General features: G+C 36.0%; 1 protein-coding gene across 1 annotated transcript in view; it reads right to left on the bottom strand.

Moving 5' to 3' along the window:
* Positions 1 to 27,598, bottom strand: part of l(2)09851 (WD repeat-containing protein 1 l(2)09851) — a 64,617-nt gene that overhangs the window by 5,515 nt on the left and 31,504 nt on the right. The window contains exons 4-5 of the mRNA XM_090396200.1: positions 13,567 to 13,709; positions 5,554 to 5,751 (exon numbers count right to left, since the gene is read on the bottom strand). Of these exons, the coding sequence (XP_090252326.1) occupies positions 5,554 to 5,751; positions 13,567 to 13,709 (341 nt within the window). The remainder of the gene's footprint in view (positions 1 to 5,553; positions 5,752 to 13,566; positions 13,710 to 27,598) is intronic.

The following is a 27,598-nucleotide window of genomic DNA, read 5'->3' as shown; positions in this document are numbered from 1 at the left end:
CTCCAACATTTTCAGATCTTATATTTCTATCATCTAAGGCACTTTGTACCATATCAATCCACCTATATTTTGGTCTTCCTTTGGGTCGTTTTGCTGCCAACCTGGCAGAGAACATTGTTTTGCTAATCTTTCTTCATCCATTCTGATTAAGTGACCATACCACCTGAGATTAGCTCTGTTAATGCATTCCTGGATGCTGACAATGTCAAGTTCTTTCCTAATATCTTCATTTTTAATATGATATTGCCATTGATGCCATCTGTTCACACCTATAATCTTTCTCAGGAATCTCATATCTGCTATCTCTAGTCTTTTGTCAAGTGTTTTACTTCTGACCCAGCTGTCAGATCCATAAGTTAAAACTGGTTTGAACACTGTCTTGTATACAGCTAATTTAGTGTTCCGACTAATTTCTCTCCTATTCCATATGAATTTAATTAACACCATACAAGCTTTGCTGATTCTGTTATCTATTTCTATATTTAATTTAACATCTTCAGTAAAAATCGTGCCTAAGTAGCTGAAATGTTTTACTTGTTCCATAGGTTCTCCATTCACAGGTGCCAAGAGAGAAGCATGGGAATATAAGTTCCAAATCGACAAAACTTAAATAGCGATCGCTGTTATATTCCCATGCTTTCTCGACTATTTGTCGTAAAGTGAAGATCTGATCCTGACAGTCTCTATTTGGCCTGAATCCAGCTTGTTCTTCACCAAGCTTTTCTTCCACAATTCTTCTCAACCGTTTCTCAAGTATACTTGCATAGATCTTGCCAGGAACACTCAGTAGGGAAATACCTCTGTAATTCTCACATTCAGTTTTATTTCCCTTTTTATATATGGGTACTATTAGAGCTCTACTCCAATCATCAGGAATTCGTCCCTCTATCCAGGCTTTCTGAACTATGCAGTGCAGCCACTGTAAGATTCTTATACCACCATACCTCACCATTTCTGGTCGAATATCTTCTACTCCTGCTGCCTTTCCACATTTCAAGCCTTTGATGGCTTTTTTCTACTTCAAGTATGGATATATATTCCTGACTGCATGCCTGATCACTGTTTTTTTACCACTGTGCTGTCATCACTGCTTGTTTCATTTAGCAGTTTTTCAAAGTAATTACTCCATACTTCAAGGATATCTTTTTCTCCCATTTTCATGTCACCTTTATCATCTCTAACTCCTTTTACAGCACTCTTTTCCCCATTCCTAAGCTTCTTGAACAACCTCCAGAATATTTTACCACTTTCTTGATATTTATTTTCTATATTCTTGCCAAAGTCCTCCCATGACTTTTGTTTAGCTAGTTTTACTTAGCATTCTTGTTTAGCATTCTTACATTTGTCTCTGTATTCTCTAAGAGCACAAGCTGACTTATTTGACAGGAACTTTCGATATGCTTTATCTTGCCTCTTTATCTTCCTGTGTCCACCAGGGAGTTCTGATTTTTTTATCCTTGCAGACAACCTCACCACATGCCTCTCTGGCGGAATCAATCAATGTTTTCTTCAGTGTTTGCCACTGAATCTCCAAGGTTTGATTCCTGTTCTCAAACTCTTTCATTTTTTCTTCAATAATTTTTGTGTATTTTAGTCTACAGTTCACATCTGAGAGCTGCTCAACTTTTATTCGCTTTAAAACTTTCTTACATGTTATTCTTTTCAATATGAAATTCAATTTTATCCTGCTCAAGACTAAATAGTGATCACTTCCAATTTTAAATCCTCTGTACACTCTGGTGTCCTGCACCAGGGAGAAAACATCATATCAACAATAACACAGTCAATGAGGCTTTTCTTATTCCTAGCCTCTTCTCTCCATGTGAATTTGTGCACATTTTTATGTTGGAACATGGTGTTAGTAATAACCAGTCCATGTCCTGAGCAGAAATCCAACAGATATTTGCCATTATTATTAGCTTTGCTCTTTTCTCCAAATTTTCCCAAAATATTTTTGTATGTCTCACATTCATTTCCTACTCTGCTATTTAGATCCCCAACATGGACCAACTTTTCCTTTTTCATTGTGTCAGTTGCTTTTTCTAATGCCTCAAAAAATTCCTCCACTTCTACCTTAGTAGAACCTTCTGTGGGACCATAGGCACAAATAAGTCTCATTGTCCAGTTCCTCATTCTCATATTTACCCACATTACTCCACTGGAGACTGACTGCCATTCAAGAAGATTAGCCTCATATTTTGTGTTGAATACTATGGCTACTCCTTCTTTTCCTTGATTGTCATTGCCTGAATATAACATTTTGTATTTATTGCTTAGAGAGAGATCTCACAAGTTTTTGTTTTTTTTGTTTCAGTCACCCCTATTATGTCAATCTGGTACTCATCTAATTCCACAGCTAGCTGCATTTCTTTGCCATTCAGGCTTCTTATGTTGATAGTACCAATCTTTAACTCTGGTGATGTTGAGTTGGGGTTTGTTTTCAGATTTGTTCCAGTAGCTGACTTTTCATTGTTCGCCCTGGTTCCCTGGCGAAAACAACGGGGGCCTTGTTTAACGGGGCGACGCCCCAGCCAGCATGAAATTTTGTCATGTTGTACCATAATTTTTTTATTTTGGTTTAACCAATAAGAATACAATTTGGTCGGCTAAATCCCAAATTGCAATCTCATCCTCGTTCATTCAGTATCCAAGTAGATACCCAACAGGGTGCACCACGAGAAAGTGAGGATTGGACATTAGGTCAGAAGCCCAGGTCGGTTCTCTGCATTCCTTTAAAGGCTATGTGGAGGTCTCCTCTCAGTTATATAGCTTTGACCCTTAAGCACCCCTAAATCATACAGAGAAAAATGTAAGTGAGCTAAGCTATGTGTAAAAGTAGCTAAACAAAAGTCATGGAAAAACTGGTATGAATATAGAAAATAAATATTAGGAAGGTGACAAATTGTTCTGGAAATTATTGAAGATGCTTAGAAATGGAGAAAGAATAATGTAACAGGAATCAAAGATGATAAAGGTGACATGAAAACCGAAGATAAGGATATTCTAGATGTCTGGAGTAATTACTTTGAAAGACATTTACCGAACAAGCAGTAACAAAACCATACTAGAAAATTTTAAAGAGGATTACATATTAATACTTGAGGTAGAAAAAAATCATAAAAATCTTGAAATGTGGAAAGGCAGTTGGAGTAGATGACATTCGACCAGAAATGCTTAAGTATGGAGGTATAAAATTTTTGCAGTGGCTAGACTGCATAATTCAGACGGATTGGACAGAAGGTTGAATTCCCAATGATTGGAGTACAGCTTCCATAGTACATATCTATAAAAAAGGTATTATGGGAGCTGTATTCCAATAAGTGTTCTAGGTAAGATTTTTCAAGCATACTTGAAGGTTGAGGAAGATTGTGGAAGAGAAAATTTGAGAAGAACAAGCTGGGTTCAGGCCAAATAGAGGTTGACAAGATCAGATTTTCATTTGAGAAATCTTCAGAATATGACAAGGATCTGTACTTACATTTTGCAGTTCTGGAAAAGGCATACGACAAGGTGCCCAGAGAAAAAGCTTTTCAAAATACTACAATCATATGGTCAGAATGGAACATTATACAGAGCAATACAGTCTATATTTAAGTTATTCAACAGTCAGCAGTTAGAATTGAAGGAAATACAGGAAGATGTTTTGATGTAAAATCAGGGGTAAGACAAGGATGAACATTATCTCCACTCTTGTTCATTATTAATATGGATCACATTATGAAAGAAAGTGGCATGAGGCCTGATATTAGAATTGGAGATGTCCAACTTAGCTCTTTGCTTTATGCAGATGATGCACTCCTAAACACATCCAGTGCAAGTCTCCAGGATTCTCGAACTAAATTGAATAACAGCTGTAACAAATATGGCATGGAAATCAACAATAAAAAGACGAAAACTATAAAAATAGGCAAGAATAGAGAAAACTTCAGCTGCATTCTAAGCAGAGATCCTATAGAACAAGTAAAATATGTCAGCTATTTAGGCACAGTTTTTTTAGTGAAGATGGCTGGTTAAATATGGAAACAGACAACAGAATAAGCAAAGCTGCTACGGTGGGCAGCAGCTGAATAAATTTTTATGGAATAAGAGAGAAATTAGCCAAAACACCAAACTAGCAGTATACAAGACAGTGTTCAAACCAGTTTTAAGTTATGCATCTGAGAGTTGGGTGAGAAATAAAGCACTTGATATCAAAGACTAGAGACCACAGATATGATAGTTTTTCGAAAAATTAGGGAAGTGAACAGATGACATGAATGGCAGAATCATATTAGAAAGTAACTTGACATTAGCATTCAAGAATGTGTCAGCAGAGCTAATCTAAGGTGGTATTGCAATTTAAATAGAATGGGTGAGGAAAGGTTAGCAAAACAGGTGTTTGATGCCAAGATGGCAGGAAAGAGAACCAAAGAGCAATGTCTAAGTGGACTGATTCAGTCAGAATTGCTTTAGAAGAATGAAATGTTAGATATGACAATATTGGAATTCTTACAAGTAATAGACTAATTTGGGGGAAAATTGTTGATAGGAGATTATTAATAATAATGTAAACTTAATCATGTACTGCTGTCATAGTGATCTGAACATCAGTCTGAGAAATCTTGCTTGACACTGCACAGAATCGATATAGACCACAATATCCAATGGTCTGAAACACACTTACTTCATCAACGTAAGTATAAATTTTAACATTTGTTTAAAAAAAGTGCTGAGGCCATACTTCACCATCCAAACTTAAATTAGAATGAATGCCCCTCTCTCTCTCTCTATAAGATATAGGGAAAGTCTTATTCTAATCTCACATCAATATATTTTTTTAAATAGCTAATGAATAATTAATATTGCAATATTCCTTCAGTTATATTCCATTGCATTGTTTTATGTATAACATCACGTGGCTCTTAATTTTTCAAATCAATTCGCATTCTACCTTGCAATTAACTATTGTCACCACTGATGATGGCCGGTAATATTCAGAATGAAATATATGGTATTAAATAAATAGTATTTCTTATTCCTTGCATTTTTTTGTATTAATTAAAAGAAACCTCTCATGGCACAAGTATCTCTTAAACAACATTAATTTGGGAAAACTGTTGATAGGATGTCAGTAGTGATGTAACTTGATATAGTGCTATCATAGTATCCTGTACATTACCCCCTGAGGTTATATGTTAGGAATTTGATGATGAGCATAGTGAAATGGATCCTAGATAATCTCATCCTTTTCAGTGAGATTATCAAATATTCTGCTGGGTAAAATAATAATTTGCATTACTTCCAGTTCTGTTGGTGTAAATGGAAAAGGGGAAATCAGTTTGAGTTGTAGACATTCAAATAACAAATAATTTCACTATATTTGTTTTGAAATATAGAGAAAATTAAGCTTTAGAGATAGCAGAAAAGGGTGGTTTTCAGAATGTGGAGATCAGTGGTGAAAGCAAATGAATGTGATAAACTAGGTCATGGAAATTTTGAGCCAGAGCAGTAAAAAAAAAAAAAAAAAAAAAAGAAAAGAAAAAAAAGAAGTTATTTAAATACTTTTAATCTTACCTGAAAATGCCGAAGATCCCACACTTTTATGACTCCATCATCACCACCAGACAAAATAAAAGGTTCGTGACAGTTCCAATTGATGACATTAACATCACTGTCATGAGCATTTTCTGTTGTTAACATACAAGCTTTGTGTGGAGTTGCCCTTACATCCCATATACGTATACTTTTGTCTACTGAACAAGAAGCCAATACCTGAAAATATATTGGAAATACCATATAAAATTTACATATCAAGAAATCAATCTATGCAAGTTCTAAGATTCATTCTTAGTGGTATTTGTTAAAAAAAATAAATAAATAAATAAAATAAAATAAAAAATAAATAAATAAATAAAAAAAAAAAAATTACAGCTGACCCTTTCCTGTTTCCTCATCAAAATTTGGGAAAGTCTTATCCAGAGTAATTGTAAATAATGTCCCCCCTCCCCAACACCAACTTCAAATTATTATTACCATTTCTAGCATATGGCTCATTACCTCATTTGTGAAATCTACCACTGTTTATGAGGATAATCTATAAGTTTCAGATCAAAATATTCGTGTGTTATATTATTACTCTCTACTTTTCACTCTCCATTTTTTATGCAGAGATTTAGTTGTACTTATTTTCTACAGATATTTCCATAGTTGATGTTCATCCGAATCATCAGTATTAATTTTGCTATTCTTTGAAATAACTTACTTCTAATGTTCCTAATAAGTGCAATCTGCAAATATTTGAATCCAATTAAAAACAAAACTTTCTTTCTTCTCCTCAATTCTTTTTCTCTCAATCACAGTATTTGCACACTCTAGGCTGAATAACTTCACATGTTTGGGATCACCATAGGATTCTAATTTCACTGAAGTTATATGTCCAATCCAGTCATCATTTCCTCCTCCACTTTCTCTGTAGGCCAAAAGGATATTTTTTATTTCTTAACTATCTCTGTAGAGATATAGAAAAAGAAAAAGATGGCAATCTTTATATGGAACTTCCATGCTTCAGAATCAGTAGTTATCTTTGACACACACAATATGTGAATCAGCTAACCGACTCTGAAGCAATTCTTGGACACAATCTTTCTGAGTATAACATGATAGTAAACTCAAATGCATATTGTGTTAACTATGGTTAAAATAAAAATGTAACCTCCCTCAAAAAATCCCCCCAAAATTAAAAAAATAAAAGAAATCTACTAAGCAAAAAGTAAACCATCCTCTCCAATCACCTAACAGATATTTTCTTAATCAGTTCTTCTAGGTACACTGCTGAGATTACTTCTCCTCTTGATACCTTGGATCATAATCTATATAAGTTTTCTCTAGTGGAATTCCTTTAAATCAGCAATTCTCAATGTTCTTTGGCATTACAACAATGTCAAATGGGAGGACCTCTGGGACTTCTGTTCCTCCTTTCCATAGTCAGATTACTGTTTCCAGTTCTTGATATCTGCTGTTATTGTCTTACAAAAATCATCCATGTGGAATGAGGGCCTTTATTTCCTATTCCTTTAAGAAATCCCAACCAATATCCAAGTTTAAGGATATTGTTTATCCAAGGTATGGTATGCTAAGACAGTCAAAGTAAAAAACTAGCATATTGGAGGTAGACTGAGACAAAAACTTCAATTTAATTCTCAGACTACATTGAAGTCTGCAAGAACAGAAAAACAACCACTAAGTCTGACTATGAGAGTAGTATATGCAGAAAACTTGCATCTTGCAGTAATAATATCTTCTGGTCCCTGGCCTGGTACAAATTCTGCCAATCCATACTCTCACCAAAATTACTCTATGTGCTCTCTCCCTAATCCAGATGGCATTAGAGAGAGAGCACATATCATTCTCTTCCAACTCTTGCAGAGTTGAGGCAATCAATCGTATTTGGGATAGTGTACCAACCATCCCAAATATAATTCCGATCATATTGATTTGGGATTTATAAAGTGTTAAAAGATGAACAGAATGTTTAACCAAAAACCAGATATGAAAGACAGTACAAAAGGAAAGTGATCTTGATTAAATCAAATATATCAAAAGTAAGAATGAGTGAAGTAGGATCTTTCTTCCAGGTAATTTATTTATTAGGGGTGCTTAAGGGTCAAAGTTGTATAACTGAGAGGAGACCTCCACATAGCCTTTAAAGGAATGCAGAGAACCGACCAGGGCTTCTGAACTAATGTCCAATCCTCACCTTCTCGTGGTGCACCCTATTGGGTATCTACTTGGATACTGAACGAATGAGGATGGACTGGCAATTTGGGATTTAGCCGACCAAATTACATTCTTATTGGTTAAACCAAAATAAAAAATGATGGTATAACATGACAAAATTTCATGGCGGCTGGGGCGTTGCCCGTTTAAACAAGGCCCAAGTTGTTTTCCCCAGGGAACCAGGGCGAACAGCGAAAAGTCAGCTACTGGAACAAATCTGAAAACAAACCCCAACTCAACATCACCAGAGTTAAAGATCGGTACTATCAACGTAAGAAGCCTGAATGGCAAAGAAATGCAGCTAGCTGAAGAATTACATAAGTACCAGATTGACATAATAGGGGTGACTGAAACAAAAGAGACAAAACTGGTGAAATCTTTCTGAGCAATAAATACAAAATGTTATATTCAGGCAATGACAATCAAGGAAAAGAAGGATTAGCCATAGTATTCAACACAAAATACAAGGCTAATCTTGAATGGTAGTCAGTTTGCCCACATTACTCAAGTAGAGTAATGTGGGCAAATATGAGAATGGGGAACTGTACAATGAGACTTATTTGTGCCTATGGTCCCACAGAAGGTTCTACTAAGGTAGAAGTGGAGGAATTTTTTGAGGCTTTAGAAAAAGCAACTGACAAAATGAAAAAGGAAAAGTTGGTCCTTGTTGAGGATCTAAATAGCAGAGTAGGAAATAATTTGTGAGACATACAAAAATACTTTGGGAAAATTTGGAGAAAAGAGCAAAGCTAATAAGAATGGAAAATATCTGTTGGATTTCTGCTCAATACATGGACTGGTTATTACTAACACCATGTTCCAACATAAAAATGTGCACAAATTCACATGGAGAGAAGAGGCTAGGAATAAGAAAAGTATCATTGACTATGTCATTGTTGATAGTGATGTTTTCTCCCTGGTGCAGGACACCAGAGTGTACAGAGGATTTGAAATTGGAAGCAATCACTATTTAGTCTTGAGAAGGATAAAATTGAATTTCATATTGAAAAGAATAACATGTAAGAAAGTTTCAAAGCGAATAAAAGTTGAGCAGCTCTCAGATGTGAACTGTAGACTAAAATACACAAAGATTATTGAAGAAAAAATGAAAGAGTTTGAGAACAGGAATCAAACTTTGGAGATTCAGTAGCAAACTCTGAAGAAAACATTCATTGATTCTGCCAGAGAGGCATGTGGTGAGGTTGTCTGCAAGGATAAACAAATCAGAACTCCCTAGTGGACACAGGAAGTTAAAGAGGCAGTGAAAGAAATGAAGAAAGCATATCAAAAGTTCCTGTCAAATAAGTCAGCTTGTGCTCTTAGAGAATATAGAGCCAACTGCAAGAATGCAAAACACTGTGTAAAACTAGCTAAACAAAAGTCATGAGAGGACTTTGGTAAGAATATAGAAAATAAATATCAACAAGGTGGCAAAATATTCTGGAGCTTAGGAATGGAGGAAAGAGTGCTGTAAAAGGAGTTAGAGATGATAAAGGTGACATGAAAACAAGAGAAAAAGATATCCTTGAAGTATGAAGTAATTACTTTGAAAAACTGCTAAATGATACAAGCAGTGATGACATCACAGTGGTAAAAAACAGTGACCAGGCATGCAGTCAGGAATACATATCCATACTGAAGTAGGAAAAGCCATCAAAGTCTTGAAATGTGGAAAGGCAGCAGGAGTAGATGATATTCAACCAGAAATGCTGAAGTATGATGGTATAAGAGTCTTACAGTGGCTGCACAGCATAGACTGGACAGAGGGACGAATTCTCGATGAATGGAGTAGAGCTCTCATAGTACCCATATATAAAAAGGGAAATAAAACTGAATGTGAGAATTACAGAGATATTTCCCTACTGAGTGTTCCTGGCAAGATCTATGTAAGTATACTTGACAAACGGTTGAGAAGAATTGTGGAAGAAAAGCTCGATGAAGAACAAGCTGGATTCAGGCCAAATAGAGGCTGTCAGGAACAGATCTTCACTTTACGACAAATAGTCGAGAAAGTATGGGAATATAACAAAGATTTGTATTTAAGTTTTGTTGATCTGGAAAGGGCATGTGACAAGATGCCAAGAGAGAAGCTATTCAATACACTACAGTTATATGGTATCAATGGGTCATTATATCAAGCAATACTTAGTCTGTATTTGAGTCGTAAGTCAGCAATTAGAATTGAAGGAAATACAGGAAGATGGTTTAATGTTAAATCTGGTGTGAGACAAGGATGTACATTATTCCCTCTGTTATTCATTATCCATATGGATCATATTATGAAGGAAAGCGGTATTAAACATGATATCAGAATTGGAGATGTTAATGTCAGCTCTTTGCTTTATGCGGACGATGTTATACTTCTAAATAAAAGACAAAGACAATGAAAATAGGCAGAATCATTGAAAATGTCAACTGCGTTGTGAATGGAGAACCTATGGAACAAGTAAAACTTTCAGCTACTTAGGCATGATTTTTACTGAGGATGGTAAATTAAATATAGAAATAGACAACAGAATCAGCAAAGCTGGTATAGTGGGAAGTCCATTGAATAAATTGATACGGAATAAGAGAGAAATTAGTCGGAACACTAAATTAGCTGTATACAAGACAGTGTTCAAACCAGTTTTAACTTATGGATCTGAGAGCTGGGTCAGAAGTAAAACACTTGACCAAAGACTAGAGACCGCAGATATGAGAATCCTGAGAAAGATTAGAGGCGTGACCAGATGGCATCAACGGCAATATCATATTAAAAATGAGAATATTAGGAAAGAACTTGATATTTGAGCATCTAGGAATGCATTAGCAGAGCTAATCTCAGGTGGTATGGTCACTTAAACAGAATGGGCGAAGAAAGATTAGCAAAACAAGTGTTCTCTGCCAGGTTGACAGGTAAACGACCCAGAGAAAGACCAAGATATAGCTGGATTGATACGGTACAAAGTGCTTTAGACGACAAAAATATAAGATCTGATAATGTTGGAGTCTTGAGAAATAAGAGATTGATTTGGAGGAAAATTGTAGATAGGAAGTTAGTAATGATGTAATTTTTTTCATGTAGTACTATCATATCCTGTACACTCCTTGAGGGTACATGGCAGGAATTTGATGATGAATTTATTTATTTGTATGAGATTCCCTCCTCTTTCTCCCCCCATCCCTTCGGGGGTCTCCTTATGAGGGATCATCATCATCATCAAATTCCTGCCATGTACCCTCAAGGGGTGTACAGGATATGACAGTACTACATGAAAAAATTACATCATTACTAACTTCCTATCTACAATTTCCCTCCAAATCAGTCTGTTACTTGTCAAGACTCCAACATTATGAGATCTTATATTTCTATCGTCTAAGGCACTTTGTACCGTATCAATCCACCTATATCTTGGTCTTCCTCTGGGTCGTTTATCTGCCAACCTGGCAGAGAACACTTGTTTTGCTAATCTTTCCTCGCACATTCTGTTTAAGTGACCATACCACCTGTTATGGTCATACCGTTAGCTCTGCTAACACATTCCTGGATGCTGACAATGTCAAGTTCTTTCCTAATATCCTCGATTTTAATATGATATTGAAATTGATGCCGTCTGTTCACACCTCTAATCTTTCTCAGGACTCTCATATCTCTGGTCTCTAGTCTTTGGTCAAGTGTTTTACTTCTGACCCAGCTCACAGATCCATAAGTTAAAACTGGTTTGAACACTGTCTTGTATACCGCAAATTTAGTGTTCCGACTAATTTCTCTCTTATTCCGTATGAATTTATTCAATTGACTTCCCACCATACCAGCTTTGCTGAGGGTCAAAGCTGTATAACTGAGAGGAGACCTCCACATAGCCTTTAAAGGAATGCGGAGAACCGACCAGGGCTTCTGACCTAATGTCCAATCCTCACCTTCTCGTGGTGCACCCTGTTGGGTATCTACTTTGATACTGAACGAACGAGGATCGGCTGGCAATTTGGGATTTAGCTGACCAAATTGTATTCTTAATGGTTAAACCAAAATAAAAAATGATGGTACTTATTAGGGATTTAGTATATATCTTATGACTGTAAATCTGTGCGTGTTCGCAGGACCAGTTCGACTGTTCTGAGGGAAGAAAAACCCAACTTTCTGGGTGAAAAAACCCCCTACCTAAGTATGAGACTGGATAACTCACCTTTAGTTGAAACAGACCAAATAAAGGTTCCTCACATCATGGATAGGAATCAAACCCAGGTCTTTCCAACCAACGGGCTTTGTCTATACTGAATGAGCTATGGAGGCTCTTCCAGGTAATAAGGATTGTATTTTGAGAGCACTGAAATTCACTAGATTATCTTCACCCCCACTTAAAAATAATGGGGAGATCAGCGTTTTAGGCAGTGGTTTTGGATGAGCTTGAATTGTTTAAGCACTACAAGATTTCTAGAATGAAGAAGAAAAGAAAGTATTGTCATCAGTAAAACTATGGATAGGATTTGAAGTCAGAGAAAAGTCATTAATGTATAGAAGGAAAAGCATGTGCAAGGGTACAGAACAATGGGTAATCTAGTACTAATAAGAAGAAGGAAGGAAGAGATGGCAATATGAAATTATGATTTCTGGAATGCAATGGATGAGTAAAAGCTGAAAGTAGAATGGAATGCAGAAAATTGGGAGAGACTTTCATCTAGCTGTCCAATCAGTTTGCAGAAAATGAGAGGAAGTCGTTCACTGTAACACACACTGAATGACCAGAGAGGAAACTAGCAATCCAATCACAAATGGCAAGAGGAGATCATAAGGTGGTAGTTTGGTAAGAAAACCTTGACACCAAACACAATAAGTTTTGAAATATCGAGAGTAATAACAAGTTTCTCCAGATCTTTTCATGGTCTGTGTTCAAAGGTTGGAAAGATTAGCAACGAGGTCGGCTGTACAATGAGAATAGCATTATGATTACTAACCGATGGGTCTTCAGTTTGTGAAGAAGCTGTTCATTGATGACTTTCATATCACTTTTGAGAGTACTGAAGTGAGTGCAATGAGATAATAGTTTAATGGCTGACTTTTACTTCTCTTTTTAGGGACAGGCTATATAATTTAAGATATTATTATCATAAGGTAATGGAAAATGGTGGAGAACAAAGAGATAAACTTTTTTTATTCATTTATGCATTAAAGGCATGTTTCTATGCAGTTAGATACATGGTAGATAAGTGTAACAGCTTACATAGGAAATACAGCATGAATGCTGATTCTAGAGCACAAGAAAAGGATTGTTAGTGTGAATCATGGATGTTGAAATCCGCAAGTAAGATTATCTCACTGTTTTGGTAATTAGATAGTATGTGATAAAGTATACGTGAGTAGTAGTGCCATCAAAATTAGGAAAACTATGGAAGGAAATACTGAGTCAAGGCAGATCATATAAAAAGGATTACAGGTCTGATAAACCTTTGGCACCAGATACTAAGAACTTAGGTTTAATATGTAATGAATGGCAGATATTTTGGATACATTACAGGAGAAAACACCTTCAATTTACCAAAGAAAATAATTTATTATCACTAAAACGTTACGTAACAAACATTCAAGTCATCTGAAGCAACGAATGTAAGCAACACATTAGTTTCATTTATACACTGTTTTTTGAAATTCACGAAACATAGATCTGATCCATGAAACTTGATGAATTGTAAGCTTTCAGTAAAATGAATGCATGCACCTCACTTGTCATTCCTAAAGTGCAAGGAAAATTGAAATTTTAGTGATTAGAGTATTAGCAAATACTATTGAATACACATCCACATAATCAAGAATTATATCGTGGAAATACATACATTTGCTTCATTTGGCGACCACTGGAGATCTTCCACAGATGAATTATGTGCAACATAAGGCCTCTGATCTACATGCCATATTCCTCCTTCATGCGGCTTCCATATATGAATATTCTTATAACTATCACCAGTGGCAAGAACTCCTGAAAATATACAAATATCAAGATAATTCTTCAACTATATTATTATCATAAAGTAATGACAAATGGTACAAAACAAAGAGATAAATATTTTTTTTATTCATTTATGCAACTTTAAAAGCCTAAAAAAAACTTAATAACATCATTAATAGAGGTATTAGCTTGGTTACCTACACTAAGAATCAGGTTGCAATCCAATTAAATATTTCATTTGTAATACCAACAATTTTTTTTATAAATTTATTTTAATTACTGTAATATATTTTTATGCAAAATTCTGTGAGCATGTCTGCATAAACATCTAGGATTGTTCATATACCTATGTGTTACCATAATTGTTTATAACTACACTTAGCAGTTTCTGTCTATAACGGCCATATGAAATAATACAGTTAATTGCAATGCAATTGTACTTTTCTTTTCAGTAATGTTTGTAAAAATAAAAATAAATAAAAAAAGATCTGTCACCAAGACAGAGAGAAATCGCAATATTCACTTGCCACTAAAGCAAGATTTCTCTTCAAAGAGCTGTAACGAATTTCAACATTGATCATTGATTCCCAAGTAATATTAATCTTGTAACATCCAGGAGTTGGAAGAAGACCTTCACATGGCCTTTTGAAGAATGTGGAGAACATACCAGAACTTCTGATCTAATGTCCAAGCCTTATTTATTCTTTTCAAGCAGTCTGTTACTTAATATCAAACAAACGAGGAGGTGGTAATTTGAGGTTTAGCTAACCAAACTTTTCTGTTGGCTCCAACCAAAAGACAATGGCAGCACAATAAGATGAAATGTCATGCTGGCTAGAGTGTTGCTCAGTTAAACATGGCTCCTGCTGTTTTTGTCAGGGAACAATGGTCAAAGATGAAAAAAAGTCAGCTAATGAAACAAATCCAAACTCACAACATCAGCTTACAGAAGTTTCTACTACTGTTCAGCTCCAAATTAAAAAAAAAAAAAACCAATTTCTCATTATCTTCTTCCATTCCATATAACTATGTACTTTGGAATTGTCGCATCATACAATCCCCCCCCCCAGTGAATATAACCTCCAGTTCTTTAAGAAAGACATTATCAGATTCCTTTTCTTCTTTCTAATCACTTGCCCCCCCCATCCCCACAAGACTACTGTGCTATGTATGTAGAACTGATATTAAAAAGGGATAAAAATGAATATCATATTAAAAAAAAAAGAAGAAAGTTTTAAAAAAGAATCAAAGTTAGGCAGCTTATGGAGGTAAACTGTAAACTCAGGTACACAAATATTATGGGAGTAAAATAAAGGAAGTTGAAAATGAAAATATCCTGACATCAAATACTTGTCGGATGTCAGGATGATAGAAAAAAAAGACAAGATTTCAGCAGGGTGTGCAGGGCGATGCAGTCCAAGGCCAGCCTGGTTGGCCAAGTGGTAAGCATATCTTCTCTCCAACCAACAGGCTGTGGGTTCAAATCCTGACATGGGGAGGGATACATGCAATTGTCTTATTGCAGGCCCTGAAGTAGCCTTGAAAAAGTTCCATATTTGGTCTCTAGAACAAGATTTCCAAACTATGTAAAAAACAAATAAAATTACAAAAAAAATTAAAAAACAGGTAAGATTCTTCTAAGCAACAAACACAGACAATAATGATCAGAGAAAAGAAGGAATAGTTATAGTATTCAACACTAAATCTTGAATGGCAGGAAATATGAAGTAAGACTGATATGGGCAAACACAAGTATCAAAATATGGAATTGGACAATGAGACACATGTGCCTATGATCCCACAGAAATTCTACTAAGAAAGAAGTAAGGGACATTTTAAATCATTAAAAAAAAAAAGGCTACTAACACACACACACACACACACACACACACACACACACACACACACACACACACACACACACACACACACACACACACACACACACACAAAAACAAGAGTTGGTCCATGTTGGGGGTTTAAACAGCAGAGTAGGAAATGATTATCAGACCTATAGAAATCCTTTTTTTTTAGGCTTACACAGTGATCATAATACATTTTGGAAAATTATGGAGACAAGTACTGTGTTTAAGTAAAACTTTAGTTTAATATAAACCAAAATCAACACTCAACGTTTCGACCTTCATATCAAGGTACCTGTAGAAATGTTCCCGAAAATTTGGAAAAGAGTAAGCAAAGCTAATAATGCTGGTAAGTACCTGCTGGATTTCTGTTCAGGATATAATAGCCATGTTGTTGTTGGATCATCCTTCTTGTCTTTTGATCTGCCATCTTGCTTTAATGTTGTTCTTATTAAGGTTAATTAATTGTATGTTGATTACTAATCCAAATATAGGGAAATTTCTATTATACTGCACTACCCTATATTCAGATTAGTCTATGCAAAATAGTGTAATCAAATATTAATTAACTTTAGCAGTCTAGATTAGCAAAACAAGTGTTCTCTGCCAGGTTGGCAGGAAAACGACCCAGAGGAAGACCAAGATATAGGTGGATTGATACGGTACAAAGTGCCTTAGACTAAGATCGAAATATAAGATCTGATAATGTTAGTCTTGACAAGTAACAGACTGATTTGGAGGAAAATTGTAGATAGGAAGTTAGTAATGATGTAATTTTTCATGTAGTACTGTCATATCCTGTACACCCCTTGAGGGTACATGGCAGGAATTTGATGATGATGATGATGATATTTATATATAGGCCGAATTTTACATTAACATTTGAGGTTCCCACTTGGTCCGATAATTTTATGAACGGTGCAGTGGAAAAGAATCAGGCTAACAACAAATTGAAATCAATAAAACAAAACATTTAATGGAAGGTTATATAATATATACATAAGCATACTTTGGATACAAGATAATGCCAAATTAACTCAGTTCAACTATACATAACATTCACTTAATTTTTGGTATTAAACACTGAGCTTCAAAATCTAATTTCTCCCTAATAGGCAAAGATAGTTCTAAAGTTCTTTATCACTGAAATTCACAGCAAATATTTTTACAATAATATTCTTTATCTATCCTACCTCAAGGGCTCACTTTAGTGGATACGGGCATGGCAAACCCGAGGTACCTGATGTTGAACCATGCCTTACTTCATGTAATATTATTCTGTAGACTGGTCCCTCCTCTTCTTTCTTTGCTTCTTTCTCCTCTCCTTGCTCCTTCCCCCTGATGCTATTAGAGTATTCGAGGGCTAGGGGTGAGTCTTTCCTATCTTACTAAGTCATTTTGTCTTGCAGCCGCTGAAGGAGGCAAGCTAGCCTCAATAGGTGCCGGTCCCAAGCCCGGATAAATGCGAGGGTTGATGTCAGGAAGGGCATCCAGTCGGAAAACTTCAATGCCAGCTCAAACTATGATTATAAGTCAAAGAGAAAATGATATAAGGGCTAGGGCGTACCCCTTAAGCGACAGCAGCCACATCGCCCTACAGCTGCGAGAAATGGACGAGGGCTACCGCATCAAGGGCGGGTGCGGTTAAAGAAGCAAGCCCAGCAGGTGGACAGGATGTTGCGAGTGGGAACACTGAATGTTGGAAGCATGACTGGAAGGGGAAGAGAGGTGGCAGACATGATGAGGAAGAGGAAGTTGGACATCTTATGTGTGCAGGAGACAAGGTGGAAGGGGGGGAAAGGCAAAGGAACTGGGAGATGGATATAAATTGTTCTACTCTGGAGCGAATAACGAGGGAAGAAATGGTGTAGGAATTGTGGTGTGTGGCAGAATGAAGGGTGAAGTACTGGACGTGGGTAGAAGGAACGACAGGATCATGCGAATGAAATTGGGTCTTGGAGAAGAGCGGGTGGTCGTATTATGTATATATGCCCCACAAGTTGGTTGTACAGCAAAGGAAAAAGATGAGTTCTGGAACGTGTTAGATGAAGAAATGAGGGAATCGGAAGAAAATGAGATGGTGATTGTCGGAGGAGACTTGAACGGGCACATAGGAAGACAGAATAGAGACTGTGAAAGGGTGCATGGTGGCCACGGAGTGGGAATGATGAACCAGGAAGGAGAGAGGGTTGTGGACTTTGCAGTAGCGTTTGATCTGGCAATTGTGAACTCGTTTTTCTTCAAGAGGGAAGAACATTTGATAACATTTAGATAACAATTAAGGTTGTGACAAATTGTAAAGTAATTTCAACAGATCAAGTAGCACAACAACACCGACTGCTGTGCGCAGACTTTAAAATAAGATCGAAGATAAGAACTTCTGGTTGCCATGGGATGAAGACAATTAAGTGGTTTAGCTTAAAAGAGGAGAGTGTGAGGAATCGTTTTAGGGAGAGAGTGTTAGAGAGGATTTCAGATGGACTGGAAAGTGTACAAGATTGGTAGAAACATAATTCAAAAGTAATCCTGAGCTGTGCAATCGAGGTGCTTGGTGAGACATCTGGAAAGATTAGAGAGCAGAAGGAGGGTTGGTGGTGGAATAATGATGTACAAGTGGCAGTGACAGCTAAGAGGAAGACAAAGCAGAAGTGGGATGAGTCAAGAGTGGAAGAGGACAGAGAGGTGTACAAAGAGAGAAAGCAAGAAGCCAAGAGAGTTGTGGCACAGGCGAAGGCCATGGCATATCAAGATCTGTATGATCAATTAGAAACAAAGGAAGGACAGAGAAAAATTTACCAACTAGTGAAATGAAGAAATAAAGCAGCTAAGGACATCTTACATGTGAGGCAGATCAAAGATGCTGAAGGAAGAGTATTATGGAGGGATGTGGACATAATCACACTCCAAATCTCAACAAATATGGCTGTATTAACTTGCCGAAGATCTGGGAGACAGTCATATTCAGAAAAAACTAGCACTTTTCTAGGACTCTAGTAATATATGATAGCTTTTTTTTTTTTTTTCCAGATAGAGGGCACCAAAATCAGGACTCTAGTCTTTGTGTTGCTGCTACAATTTTGTTTAAGTACACCATGTTGTTTTAGTCTCGCGTATTGTGACAAACAGTGGCTTTGTGCTCTGAAGATGCTGGTTATAACACTAGCGAAATATCATCATCAAGTTAATAAATTAATTATTTAACTAGTTTCTGTGTTCTATTATACCGTTAAAATAATAAACAACATGTTCGACAAACACATAAGTCTGTCCACACGTTTAAGGATTCTTCACGGAGACGATATCGTACGCAAGACACGACAATATGGTAAGTGGAAGTTGAAATTGGCGCGGCAACTAAACAGGTTAGCTTTCTTAAAGAGGTGCTGAGACACCAAATTAATACCGAACTGTTTTAAAATCAAAAACAAGTTCCACTCGGCCAAAGCCCAACGCATCTATAAACGAGTGAGTGTAGCGCTTTTATGTGAACAGATTAACACCACTCGCCTGGAATTAGCAAAAGCAAATGCAACCATCAGCGCATTACGAGAATCACTGCATAATATTCTAAATATGGAACTTTGGCAGATCTTAGAGAACATCACCGACGCAACGGCAAAAAAAGAATTCGACAGAGTCAAAAACCGGCACCAAAATAAGTTTGAAAATCTCCAACAATGGAACACCATACAACGACTGCAATTACAACAAGACCTCGTGGTCGTGAATCTATCGTCACTCACCTTAAGCAAAGAAGCCAAGACTGCTTTAAGTCGAGGGCACAACTTTGCCATAACTCCCAAGCAAGTTCCAAAAGCCGAAATAATGGCGTCCATCGAACGAGGAATATACGACCTGCCTCCAACAATAGCTAACAACATACATTTAGATGTGACCAACATCCTAATCAAGTCCAAGCCTCCCAAAAATAATATCCCACATAAGGAATTCATTGCTATAAAAGAGCTACACAACAACAGCCAGATTATCATAACAAAAGCAGACAAAGGAAATGCAACCGTGGTGATGGACACAACTGAATATGAAAACAAAATGCACACACTATTACAAGATCAGTCAACATACAAAATTATAGATCGCAATCCCACCAACACACAAAAGAATAAGGCACGAAAATTATTGAAAAAAGTCACTTCCTGGCCCAAGACACAGTTAACAAACTCAAACCCTTCCATGTTAAAACACCGAGGATCTATGGGGCACCAAAAATTCACAAACCAGGCACACCCCTATGCCCAATTGTGGACAGTATAAATAGTCCCACATACAAACTGGCTAGACATTTAGCGAAGCTACACTCTCACTAACAATTCTCCCTCCTTTGTCAAAAATTCAGCACACCTAAAAAGCATCTTACAACACCTTACCCTAAAAAGCTCAGACTTAATAGTAAGCTTTGACATCACTTCACTATTCACAAATGTACCACTAATAGAAACCCTCAATCTACTGAAGTCACACTTCCCCCCCCTGATATATTTGAACTATTCAAATTCACAATACATGCAGGATATTTCACACGGAAAGGGAAAATATACAAACAAATTGATGGGAGAGCCATGGGCTCCCCCCTTCCCCCCCCCAGCCAACTTTTACATAGAACACCTGGAAAAACAAGCAATCAATACAGCCACTCTCAAACCAACACTTTGGCTACGCTATGTTGATGATGTGCTTGCTATTTGGCCACATGGCCCTGAGACATTGAAAACATTCTTAGCACATTTAAATAGCCAACATCCAAAAATCCACTTTACTATGGAACTGGAAGCCAACAACTGTCTACCCTTCCTGGATACACTCATCACACGTCTCCCAGATGGTTCCTTATCATTTTCAGTTTTTAGAAAACCCACACATACATGCAGATACTTACGCAAACAATCACACCATCATCCTTCACAACAATATGGCATATTAAAAACGCTAACCCATAGAGCAAGAGCAATCTTTTCCAATGACAAGGCTCTTACTGCTGAACTGACTCACTTACGCCACACCTTCTTGGCCAACGGCTACAATCCACATAAAATAAACAAAATACTAAACACTCCTAAGAAACCCCTTCCACCATCCACCACAGAGAACTACAACAAAACAGTCACCATCCCTTACATCCGAAAAGATCTCAAGAATTCTCAATAAACATAAACTACACACTACATTCAGACCATGTAGCAAATTAGCCACCCTCATCCGCTCACCCAAGGACAGCATTTCTCCTTTATCACATCCAGGAGTCTACCAAGTACCCTGCTCATGCAATCAAGCCTACTATGGTCAAACAGGAAGAACTGTGAACATCCGCATCAGCGAACATAAAAGATACGTCCGAAATTATCATTATGGGAAGTCAGGCCTAGCAGACCATGCTCTGGATACCCCTGCACACAGGATCAACTGGAAAAACACAAAAGTACTACACAGAAACCCATATAAATCAGAGAGATTGTTCTTAGAGGTGACAGAAGCCCTAAAACACACTCCAAATCTCAACAAATATGGCTGTATTAACTTACCGAAGATCTGGGAGACAGTCATATTAAGAAAAAACTAGCACTTTTCTAGGACTCTAGTAATATATGATAGCTTTTTTTTTTTTTTCAGATAGAGGGCACCAAAATCAGGACTCTAGTCTTTGTGTTGCTGCTACAATTTTGTTTAAGTACACCATGTTGTTTTAGTCTTGCGTATTGTGACAAACAGTGGCTTTGTGCTCTGAAGATGCTGGTTATAACACCAGCGAAATATCAGCATCAAGTTAATAAATTAATTATTTACTTAGTTTCTGTGTTCTATTATACCGTTAAAATAATAAACAACAACATAAATAAAAGGATATTTTTCAATTAAAATATATAATTAAATATGATGAACACAAATTCTTCTATCAATATAGGAATAAATAAAATAATCTGAACGTTATTTTTATACAGAGTCCTTTCCATTATTAATACATATCCTAGATTAATTAATTAAATAAAAAAAACTCAAAGGTAATTATATGAATAATAGTTTATAACAAGAGATTTACATTAAATATTATCTACAAATGTAGCTTATGATATGGTTGATTATGTTGGATTCTGAAGGGAGTATTAATAATTTCAATTTCTCTTCATTCAGAATCCAACATTGTAGCATAAAGATATGCACAAATTCACATCGAGAGAAGACACAAGATATGAGAAAGTCTAATTGACTATGTTATTGTTGATGGCATTATCTTCGTGCTAGTTCAGTACACAAGAGTACAGAGAGGATATGAAACAGGAAGTGATCCGCATTTAGTTTGGGACAAGATAAAATTGAATATCATATTGAAAAGAAAAGTATATATGAAAATTTTAAACAGAATCAAAGTCAAGCACTTTTCAGAGGTGAAGCATAGATTCAGATACACAAATAAATGTAAGAAAGTGAATTAATGTTTAAAAGTAACTTAACGAAAGCCATGGGATTTTGGTTAGAATACAGAAGATAAATATTAATAAGGTGACAAAATGTTCTTGAGGCTACTGGAAAGGCTAGGTATGGAAGAAAGAGTATTGTAAAAGTAATCAGAGATGATAAACATGAAAACTGAATATAAAGATATTCTACATGTCTGGAGTAATTATTCTGAAGGCTGTTAAATGAAACTAGCAGTGAGAGCATGGTGGGAGAAAACACTCAACAGGAATGTAATTAGAAGCACATATCAATTTGGGTAAAAAAAAATCAAGCAAAAATCTGAAATGTGGAAAGGCAGCTGAAGTAGACGAAATTTGACAAGAAAAGCTCAAATATGGAGGTACAAAAGTTTTACAGTGCCTACACTGCATAATTTGAAAGACATTGCTAGAAGGATGAATTCCAGATGATTGAAGCAGAGCTCTCATAGTATCCATCCATAAAAAGACAAATAAAGCTGGATGTTAGTATTACAGAGGAATTTTCCAGCTGGGCATTCCTAGTGAGATTTATGCAAGCATACTTAAGAAACGGTAAAGAAAAATTGTGGAAAGAAGCTTGGAAAATAACAAACTGGGTTCAGGCTAAACAGAAGTGGTCAGGATCAGATTTTCACTTTAAGAAATTTCACTTTCACTTGAGAAATCATGAGAATATAACAAGGATCTGTATTTAAATTGTGTAGATCTAGAACATGCATAGGGCAGGGTACTAAAAGTGAAGATGTGCAAAATACCAGAATTATAAATTTAGCATTTCAAACAACTGTACTCTATATGGTGTAAATGGGACATTATATTGAATAATATATAATCTAATTTAAGCTGTAAATCAGCAGTTAGAAATGCAGGGGGTAAGGAAAGATGGTTTGATATTAAATCAGATGTTAGAGAAGGGTATACATTATCTCTACAAGTCTGAAAGGTTCCCTAAGTGAACTGAATAAATGCCATAATAAGTTTCGTATGAAAATCAGCAATAAAAAGACAAAGGATAAAACTATAGAACAAGGAAAATATTTCAGCTATTTAGGCACAATTTTTTGTGAAGATGGCAAATTAAAAATGGTCATAGACAACAGAATTAGCAAAGATGATATGGTTTTAATTCAAATGACTTATTGGAGGCCTAAAGTCGCCTTGAAAAAATTTCATGTTTGGTTTCTAGAACAGGGTTTCCATTCTATGTAAAATGAATAAAAAATTACAAAGAAATATATAAATTTGATAAAAAATGAAAAAAAAAAATTCTTATTCCAGTCATGGTACAAATGTATTAATAACCTTTCATTAGTGGGAACCAAATAAAAGAAATGAATCAAGTTATATAGAATAAAATAAATTAGTAACAGACTAATTTGGAGGAAAACTGTTGATAGGAGATTAGTAATGTGAAAATACTGGATGCCTGACAGATAACATTAATTTAGAGGAAAATTGTACAGTCATAATAGCCAGTACATCCCATGATTGTACATATCAAGAAATCAATGATGATGATGATGAAATTAGTCAAATCAGTATACATTATTCAAACCAGTTTTAACTTGCAGATCTGAGAGTGTGATCAGAAATAAAACACTCAATCAAAGACTGAAGACAACACATGAGCCTTCTGAGAAAGATTATGGGAGTGAAGAGATAGTATTAACACAGTATTTCCAAAAGTTTTTTGGATCATGCCCTGCCTCAAAGATTTTGATGTCCCCCCTCGGCAACAATGGTAAGTGTTTTGAATATATCAAGTGAAGAAGTGACGAATACAACATCATTTTCTAACTGCCCTCCAAAATATTCAACCCCCCCCTGTGGGAGTGAACAGATGGTATTACCACAGTATTACCCAACGTTTTTTGGATCAATCCCACTTCAACGCCTCAAAGATTTTGATGTCCCCCCTCGCCAACAATGGTGAGTGTTGAGAAAAAAACTGTACTAACAGAAGAAACATATTAAAACTGAGGATAATAGGAAAGAACTTGAGCTTGTTAGCAGTCAGAATGTATTAGAAGTGCTAATCTCAGGTGGTTTGATCAGAAACAGAATGGAAAAGTAAATGTTAACAAAAAATTATTTTTTGGCTCAGATTGCAGTAAAAAGACCCAGTGGAAGACCAAGATATAGGTGGATTGAAAGAGTAAGAAGTGCCGCAGAAGACAGAAATATAAGATATGAAAATACTGGATGCCTGACAGTAACGTTAATTTAGAGGAAAATTGTCAATAGCAAGTTAGTAATGAAATGTTAGAGCTGACAATAATGGAGTTCTGACTAATTTGCAGGAAAACTGATTGGTGAAAGGAAGTTAACACACTAATGCTGAATTGTGTTTCACAAATATGCTGTGCATAGTTGGAGCTTTCCTGACTATGTCACATGTCCTTTCTGCATCAAGTAGGCACATTTTTACACATTCATCAATACATCTAGCATACCAGTTTCAAGATTTTGTTTTGGTAAAATTGTCTAAAACTTATAGTATTATATGAAACAGCTTCATGATATAGAAAACGTCATCATAATCATTATCAAATTCCTGATATATATACTCTCAAGGGGGTGTACAGGATATGATAGTACTACATGAAAAATTTACATCATTACTAACTCCCCATAAACAATTTCCCTCCAAATCAGTCTGTTACCTGTCAAGACTCCAATATTATCAGATCTTATATTTCTGTTTTCTAAGGCACATTTTACTCTATCAATCCACCCATATCTTGGTCTTCCTCTGGATCTTCTTCCTGCCAACCTGGCAGAGAACACTTGTTTTGCTAATCTGTCCTCTCCTATTCTGTTGAAGTGACCATACCACCTGAGATTAGCTCTGCTAATGCATTCCCTGATAATGACAATGTCAAGTTCTTTTCTAATATCCTCATTTTTTAATATGATGTTGCCATTGATGCCATCTGTTCCTGCCATTAATCTATCTTGGGATTGTCATATCGGCAGTCTAGAGTCTTTGGTAAAGTATTTTACTTCTGACCCAGCTCTCAGATCCATAAGTTAAAATTGGTTTGAACACTGTCTTGTATACAGCTAATTTAGGAATTTGGCTAATTTCTCTCTTATTCCAGATAAATTTATTCAGTTGACTTTCTACCATACCAGCTCTGTTGATTCTGTTGTCTATGTCCATATTTAATTTACCATCTTCACTCGAAAGCATGAATAAGTAGCTGAAATGTTTACTTGCTCTATGGGTTCTTCATTTACAATGCAGTTAATATTTTCAATGGTTCTGCCTACTTTCTTGACTTAGCTCAACAATTATTCAATTCAGGGAATCTTGCAGACTCATAGCAGATATATTTAGAAGTATAACATCACCCACAAAAAAGCAAAGAGCTGACATTAACATCTCCAATTTTGATAACAGGTCTAATACCATTTTCCTTCATAATGGAAACAATAAAGATAATGAATAGCAGAGGGGGTAATGTACATCCTTGTCTGACACCAGATTTAACATTAAACCACCTTCCTGAATGTTCTTCAATTCTAACTGCTGACTTACAACTCAAATAAAGACTAAGTATTGCTTGATATAATCCTCATTGACACTATATAACTGTAACGTTTTGAATAGCTCCTCTCTTGGCACCTTGTCATATGGCTTTTCCAGATCTACGAAACTTAAATACAGATGTTTGTTATATTCCCATGATTTCTTAACTATCTGTCGTAAAGTGAAAATCTGATCCTGGCAGCCACTATTTGGCATGAATCCAGCTTGTTCTTCACCAAGCTTCTCTTCAACAATCCTTTTCAACCGTTTCTCCAATATACCTGCATATATCTTACCAGGGACACTCAGTACGGAAATACTGCTATAAGTCTCACATTCAGTTTTATTTTCCCTTTTATATATAGGTAGTATGAGAGCTCTACTCCAATCATCTGGAATTTGTCACTCTGCCCAAGCCTTCTGAACTATGCAGTGCAGCCACTGTAAGCCTTTTATACCTCCATGCTTGAGCATTTCCTGTCGAATATCATCTACTCCTGCAGCCTTTCCACATTTCAGGCTTTTGACGGCTTTTTCTACTTCAAGTATGGTTATGTATTCCTGACTGCATAGCTCAGTGGTTTTTTTTTTTATCACTGTGCTGTCATCACTGCTTGTTTAATTTCGCAATTTTTTTGAAGTAATTACTCCATACTTCAAAGATATCTTTTTCTACTGTTTTCATGTCACTTTATCATTCCTAATTCCTTTTACAGCACTCTTTCCTCCATATCTGAGCTTCTTCAACAACCTCCAGAATATCATGCCACCTTCTTGATATTCATTTTCTATATTCTTACCAAAGTCCTCCCATGACTTTTGTTTAGCTAGTTTAACACAGTGTTTTGCATTCTTGCATTTGTCTCTATATTCTCTAAGAGCACAAGCTGACTTATTTGACAGGAACTTTTGATATGCTTTCTTCTTTTCCTTCACTGCCTCTTTAACTTCCTGTGTCAACTATGAAGTTCTGATTTTTCTATCCTTACAGACAACCTCACCAGATGCCTCTCTGGCTGAATCAATCAATGTTTTCTTTAGGACTTGCTGCTGAATATCAAAGTTTGGTTCTTGTTCTCAAACTCTTTCATTTTTTCTTGAATAATATTTGTGAAATTAAGCCTACAGTTTACATCTGAGAGCTGCTCAACTTTTATTCACTTTAAAACTTTCTTACATGCTCATGGAGAGAAGAGGCAAGGAATAAGAAAAGTCTCATTGACTATGTTATTGTTGATAGTGATATTTTCTCCCTGGTGCAGGACACCAGAGTGTACAGAGGATTTGAAATTGGAAACGATCACTATTTAGTCTTGAGCAGGATAAAATTGAATTTCATATTGAAAAGAATAACAAGTAAGAAAGTTTTAAAGCGAATAAAAGTTGAGCAGCTCTCAGGTGTGAACTGTAGACTAAAATACACAAAGATTATTAAAGAAAAAATGAAAGAGTTTGAGAACAGGAACCAAACCTTGGAGATTCAGTGGCAAGCCTTGAAGAAAACCCCTAGACTGATTCAGCCAGAGAGGCATATGGTAAGGTTGTCTGCAAGGATAGAAAAATCAGAACTCCATGATGGACAAATGAAGTTAAAGAGGCAATGAAGGAAAAGAAAAAAGCATATCAAAATTTCCTGTCAAATAAGTCAGCTTGTGCTCTTAGAGAATACAGAGACAAATGTAAGAAAGCTAAACATTGTGTAAAACTAGCTAAACAAAAGTCAGGGGAGGACATTAACAAGAACATAGAAAATAAATATCAAGAAGGTGGTAAGATATTCTGGAGGTTGTTGAAGAAGCTTAGAAATGGAGTGATGCAAAAGGAGTTAGAGATGACATGAAAACAGGAGAAAAAGATATCCTTGAAGTATGGAGTAATTACTTCAAAAAATTGCTAAATGACACAAGCAGTGACAGCACAGTGGTAAAAAACACTCAACAGGCATACAGTCAGGAATACATATCCATACTTAAAAGCCATCGAAGGCTTGAAATATTGAAAAGCAGCAGGAGTAGATGATATTCGACAAGAAATGCTGAAGTATGGTGGTATAAAAGTCTTACAGTGGCT

The sequence above is a fragment of the Typopeltis vanoorti genome, chromosome 7, assembly GCF_054136105.1.
Source record: "Typopeltis vanoorti isolate ZY-2024b chromosome 7, IOZ_Tvanoo_1.0, whole genome shotgun sequence".
Lineage (NCBI taxonomy): Eukaryota > Metazoa > Arthropoda > Arachnida > Uropygi > Thelyphonidae > Typopeltis > Typopeltis vanoorti.
This window is presented reverse-complemented; position numbering and strand designations above follow the sequence as displayed.